Source organism: Antrostomus carolinensis, unplaced genomic scaffold (assembly GCF_000700745.2).
Source record: "Antrostomus carolinensis isolate BGI_N321 unplaced genomic scaffold, ASM70074v2 scaffold35198, whole genome shotgun sequence".
In the NCBI taxonomy this organism is placed as follows: domain Eukaryota; kingdom Metazoa; phylum Chordata; class Aves; order Caprimulgiformes; family Caprimulgidae; genus Antrostomus; species Antrostomus carolinensis.
The window spans coordinates 1-6,051 of record NW_010334453.1 but is presented as its reverse complement, the minus strand read 5'-3'; the positions used below and the strand labels follow the sequence as shown (position 1 = coordinate 6,051).

Genomic DNA, 6,051 nt, shown 5'->3' with positions numbered 1-6,051 from the left:
TCCCCCCCCACAGCAGGCCGGCCTGCCGCAGCTTGGGTGCTCCATACCCTCCAGGTGTGAGAGGCAGCCGGGGCTGGCAGCGGTGGGGATGGAGCAGGGGAATGTCCTGCTTTGCCTCCAGTTTGTGCCTTTTCTTTGACCCTCAGGAGTTCATTCTGTCGTGCTTGACCCTCAACCCAGACAAGCGACCGACAGCTAATAACCTGCTCTTCCACCGGGTGCTCTTTGAGGTCCATTCCCTCAAGCTGCTGGCAGCACACTGCTTCATCAACAACCAGTGTGAGTAACTGTGAGACCACCCTGCCCCATCTGAGCTTCCATCCTTGCCCCAGCAGAACCAGGGATGTGGAAGTGCCTGAGGAGAAAGGCAGAGACCTTCCCTGGGGTCCGTGTCCAGCTGACAGCCCCTTTCTGCCTTTGCTGTAGATCTGATGCCAGAGAATGTGGTGGAGGAAAAGATAAAGGAACTGGACCTGAACATGGTGATGGCAGAGATACGGAGAGAGGGTCGGCCCGGAGCACAGTGGAGGTGAGGATCAGCAGGGGACATTTCATAGCTGTGAGCCCAGGACTTGCATCCAGCCTGGTGGTCCTGGTATCATGGCACAGCGCTCACAGAATCATAGAATCATAGAATGGTTTGGGTTGGAAGGGACCTTAAAGCTCCTCTAGTTCCAACCCCTCTGCCATCAGCAGGGACACCTTCCACTAGACCAGGTTGCTCAAAGCCTCATCCAACCTGGCCGAGAACACTTCCAGGGAGGAGCAGCCACAGCTTCTCTGGGCAACGTGTTCCAGTGTCTGACCACCCTCACAGTGAAGAACTTCTTCCTAATATCTCATCTAAACCTCCCCTCTTTCAGCTTAAACCCATTTCCCCTTGTTTTGTCATTAACTGCCCTTATGAAAAGTCCTTCGTGCTGCTCTTCTCTCCTGCCTCTCCCAGTCATCTTCCTGTCCTGTTTTTCACCCAGGTACTCAGAAGTCTCCTTCCTTGAACTCGACAAGTTCTTAGAAGATGTCAGGTGGGTTGGAGGTGGTGGTGACTGACCTGTAATGTGTCTACCCAACCCTGGTCCCAGCATCTCGCTGCCCTCAGCTCCCTGGGCAGAATGGAGCCACGGTCAGGGGACGGTGCTGCAGCACTTAAAGGGTGTCCCATTCTCACCACCCTTGGTCGCGTGTGACCCCCTCTGCGGGCGAGCAGCCCTGGGCTGCAGTGCCAGGGCCAGGGGAGCTCTGTGGCCTGTTGCCTCCTCACCGTGCTGCCTGCCAGCCAGCACTGCTGCTCCACAGGCGCAGGTCCCTGCTCTGGGCCATGACCTTCCACAGCTGACCTTGGCCAGGGCTGTAGGAGGACAGGGCTCAGCTGTTTGTCCTCCCTCTGTGTCTGTACCAGGAATGGGATTTATCCCTTGATGAACTTCGCCGTTTCCAGACCCCACGCCCTCCCACGTGTGCTCTCCCAACCCCAGGAGGACCCTCAGAAAGCCAAGACTCCCACCCCAGAGCCCTTTGATGTGGAGACCAGGAAGGTAAGGTCAGATCCAGGTGGGGACAGATTCTCCACTGGGAGCAGGTGGACAGTCTGCATTTGCTATCCCAGGACTGTGGCAGTCCCTTTGGCTGGAGCTAGTGAGGTCCATTTCACCTGAGACCTGGTGCAGCCCCATTGCTTCTGGGGCCAGACTCTTTTCAGTGGTGGCCAGCAATAGGACAAGGGCCAACAGGCACAAGCTGGAACACGAGAGGTTCCATTTAAACATGATGAAAAATTTCTTCACCGTGAGGGTGCCAGAGCCCTGGGACAGACTGCCCAGAGAGGGTGTGGAGTCTCCTTCTCTGGAGATGTTCAAACCCACCTGGACACCATCCTGTGCAACCTGCTTGAGATGGACCTGCTTGGGCAGGGAGGTTGGACTGGATGATCTCCAGAGGTCCCCTCCCACCCCACCAGTCTGTGATTCTGTGATCTCTACCAAAACCCAGCACTGTGGTGCTTTGGCTCTGCCTTCCCTCCTCACCCACCCACAGGCAGCTCTATGGCACGGCGTATTCTGGGGTGTAGGTTTGAAATCCCGTCGTTGTTTGATACGACACTGCAGTGACGTGCTGAGATGCCACCTGAGATCAGGTCCTGTTCTGCCTGGCACTGCACAGGTGAGACTGCACACCCTGACACTGAATCACACAATCACCCAGGCTGGAAAAGCCCTTTAAAGTCACTGAGTCCAACCATGAACCCAACACTGACAAGTCCCTTATGACTAACCCATGTCCCTCAGCACTGTGTCTACACGACTCTTCAATCCCTCCAGGGAGGGGGACTCCACCACTGCCCTGGGCAACCTGTAAGTTGAAGTTAAAGGTAGGAAGGTCATTGCAAGTGGGTTTATGGACCCCTGAGGGGAGTGGAAGGGGTGCCAGGTAGGGAGAGCAGGGAAGGACCAACACAGCACGAGAGTGTTTGAGCAGAAGTGAAGCTTTCCAATCCCCCACTGAACAAAGCAGTTCCATGCTGCAGTGTAACCCCCTCATGGGTGTGGGCAAGCTGCCCTCAGGTCCCCCCAAAGCCTTCCCTTCTCCAGGCTGAAGTCCTGTTCCCTCAGCCTCTTCTCAGAGGGCAAGCACTCCAGCCCAGGATCATTTTGATGGCCCTCCATTGCTCCAGTTTATTGATGTCTGTCTTGTTTTGGGCACCCAAAATTAGATGCAGTTCCTGGATGTAGTTTAGCAAGTGCTGAGTAGAAGGGAATAATTATTTCCCTCAATATCCTGGCTGTGCCCCAGGAGGCTGTTGGCCTTCCTTGCTGCCAGGGCACGTTGCACCTCATGTCCTGCCTGCTGCCCACCACGACCCCAGAGTCTTTCCAGAAGAGCCAGTAAAGCTTTCCTGCCAGCCAGGCAGTCCCAGCCTGTGTCCTTGCCAGGGATGGTTCCTTCCCAGGGACAGGAGCTGGCATTTGTTCTTTGCTGACATGCATATGGGGAGACAACATTGTTGGCCACCATCATCAGGGCAGAGCTCAGACACAGCAGCTTCTGTCTCCTGACCTGCTACATCTGCAGTGGTTTCTTCATACCTGTCTGGGAATCAGTGCTCTTAACTCACACTTTATTCATGCTGCTCAGTGCTTATTTGCAGTGCGAGTGCTGTGGTGGTCAGTCGGATGTGTTAGAGAAGTGTAAATGTTACGGCTTTTCCCCTCTTTCCCCTCTTTGTTATATGCTGCTTTTTTCACGTAGTGCCCCAAGGAAAGTTCTGCAGGTGCATTGTCTCTCTGGCCAGTGTCTTCAACTGGTTTTTACCCAGTTTGACAAAGGACTAGGAATCTCAGAAGCAATGAGTTTCTACAGATCTCTTGAAAACTCGCAGCTGGACAAACCTGCAAGTCCCACATGAGTGTAGCTACAATGCAGGCTCTTTGTCTGTTCTGGGAGGCACCAGAACGTGGATGCTGGCTGGATCCAAGGAAATTTTTTCCACAGTTGGGATGGCTGAACTATGGACCAGAGGCCAAGAGAGATTATAGGATCTTCTTGGAGGTTTTCAAAACCAAATTGGGCAGAGCTCTAAATAACCTGGTCTGAATTCACTGTTTGTCTTGTTTTGAGCAGGGACTTGGACTAGAGACCTCCTGGTGTCCCTTCCCACCTAACCGATTCTTTGGTCATGGGCATCAGGTAGAGGGTGGTGGGGAGCAGGTGGCAATGATGCACTTAAACATCATCAGCCTTCTCTTTGATGACAAATGCAAGACGCTGTGCAGTTCAGTGTAATTCAGTGTGTAAAGGTCATACATTCTGCAATGCAATGTGGGGTTTCCAAAAGAAAATCCCTATGTCATTTTAATAACATTCAAGATTTCACTTTTGCTCTTTAGTCTGATTTAAGGATTGGTTATCCCATAAGGACATCAACAAGCACAATATTAACACGTAACCAAGAGTTTGGGCAGAGCTTTAGGGGGAAGCCTACACCTGGCAGATGAAGAATTCATCCTGGTTGTAACATTTTCCCAGAAACACACCTTGTGCAGGGCTCCCTTACCCACCTCCCAGTCATCTGACAACGCCCACGGTTCCTAGTTGGATACTGGACTAAATTAACCCACAGCTGCTCCACCCAGACAATTCCTAGAAATGTGGGTAGAAGAGGAAGGTCAAGCTGGCAGTTGGGATTAAGGGGTTTAAGTAGGAATTTGAGAGATGCCTGGAGAGGAGAAGTAAAGCAGGGCTGGGGGAGCCAGAGGGACTGTGTCCAAGCTGATGTTGATTTTGGCCTCTTCTAGGTGGTGCAAATGCAATGTAACATGGAGCTGAATGAAGACAAGACCCAGTGGCATGTAAGTATTCAGCTCCTATTCTGCATGAGGCACTGGGGCAAGACCTGCTCTCTGTACCCATCTCTGTCATCTGACTGGGAAAAAGTTTGGTCTCAGCTAGTTTGCTGCAGTACCCAAGGGACTTACTCTTGTCCCTTTTTAATAAAAGAAGCCCAAAGAAGAACAGAGCCACCAGCCTCTTCTGGCTGTGGGACAGGAAGACCTTGACATCTCTGTCTGGACATCTTTTAAGTCTACTTCTCTCTAGTTTAACAGTTGGAGGTTAGCTGTAACTGTTGAGAGAACATTCCTCTAGGACACTCAAACTACTCTACCAAAGACATCCAGCATCTTGGCTGTTGCCAACATCCTCCCTGCTCACCACTGCCAGTTGTTTCTGGTGCTGATGGAAGAGTCAGCACCTTTCTCTCTTATGGAAAAAACTGGTGTTTGTAATTTTATGGAGAAAAGATTTGTAAAGATCTGTTTGTAAAGAGCACTCTCTTCTTTCTGCAGCTTACTCTTCTGCTGATCCTGGAGGACAAGTTGCATCGACAGCTGAGCTATGACTTGCTGCCCAGTAAGTTTTCTTGCAAGTAAATGTTTGTGCATGAATGCAGGAGCGTTGCCTGCTGGCCCTGGTCAGGTTGAGGCTCGGACTGTGTTAGGCACAGGTTGTGTTTGCAGCCAGCTTTTCTTTCCTTCTTGTACTGGGGGAGCAGACTAAACCCTAATGTCGGTGTGGCACCAGTTCTTGTCCACTCAGACCCTGAGCTTATCCCCTCTGGCAGCGTGCTCTCTAAAGGGGATGTTGGGAGTCCAGTGAGTGGCCATCAAGAACGTGCACTTCACCCTGGTACGTGTGGTGTGCGATTCTTGGGGAAACACTAGTGAATTCCTCCTTCGTTCCCAACAGTGGTGCAGTCTCTGCAACACCTTTCAAGGAGAAGGTGGACTCCCCTCTGAGAGAGGCCCATGGCTCTGGGGAAAGGTCCTTCTTCCAGAGTAGGTCCAGCACAGCAGGCTCCTCCTTAAAACATGCAGGAGTCTTCTGGAAGTCATGCAGCTGGAGTCCCTCAGCTGCCTTCTACCCAAAACTAAAGCATAAAGCTTGGAAACTAATGCTTGGGAGTTGCTGCTTCACCAGCTCTGGTGGTAGGTAGGGACCTGCCTGTTTTTCATGCTGAGCCAAAATGAGCAAAAAAAAAAAACCTCAAAGTGAGACCTTGCCAAGACATTGTGCTTTGTGCGATTTGCGACTGTCCAGTACCTTGTTCAGCTCCCATTCACTGCCCACCTCTGTCCTTGTTTGCCCCAGGATTACTCAGCAATTACTTAGCCAACCAAAAGCCTACAGCATGTGCCCCTCATGCAGCATGATGCAGGTTGGGGATAGGGATGAGCTTCCATGTTCTCACTGTTCCTTGTCTCTGCAGCCGATAACTCCAAGGACTTGGCCACGGAGCTGGTGCACTACGGACCACCCAGGGGGAACCCCCCCTGCCACTCCTCCTCACCTCAGTCGTGCCTGCACTGTGTGACAAGTGCAGTCCCCAAATCCGTGTGACACCTCATGCCTCAGAGGACCAGGAGTTCCTGCATTACCCATCTAGCAGCCCATGAGAGTGGTCACAGAGGCCAGCCTGCAGCGCGGTGCTGTGCTCGCTCCCCTTGCAGTGGGGACAACGCGACCTTTTTGTGTGGTTTGTTGTTGTTTCTCTGTACT

The 6,051-nt window shown here is 52.2% G+C and overlaps 1 protein-coding gene across 1 annotated transcript in view; it reads left to right on the top strand.

Moving 5' to 3' along the window:
* Positions 1–5,892, top strand: part of LOC104529816 (nuclear receptor-binding protein 2) — a gene marked incomplete at its 5' end in the record, with an annotated part of 14,839 nt that extends 8,947 nt beyond the window's left edge. The window contains 7 exons of the mRNA XM_010174225.1: positions 147–279; positions 427–529; positions 975–1,025; positions 1,400–1,535; positions 4,293–4,346; positions 4,842–4,905; positions 5,762–5,892. Coding sequence (XP_010172527.1) covers positions 147–279; positions 427–529; positions 975–1,025; positions 1,400–1,535; positions 4,293–4,346; positions 4,842–4,905; positions 5,762–5,892 — 672 coding nt within the window. The remainder of the gene's footprint in view (positions 1–146; positions 280–426; positions 530–974; positions 1,026–1,399; positions 1,536–4,292; positions 4,347–4,841; positions 4,906–5,761) is intronic.
* Positions 5,893–6,051: the final 159 nt, after the last annotated feature.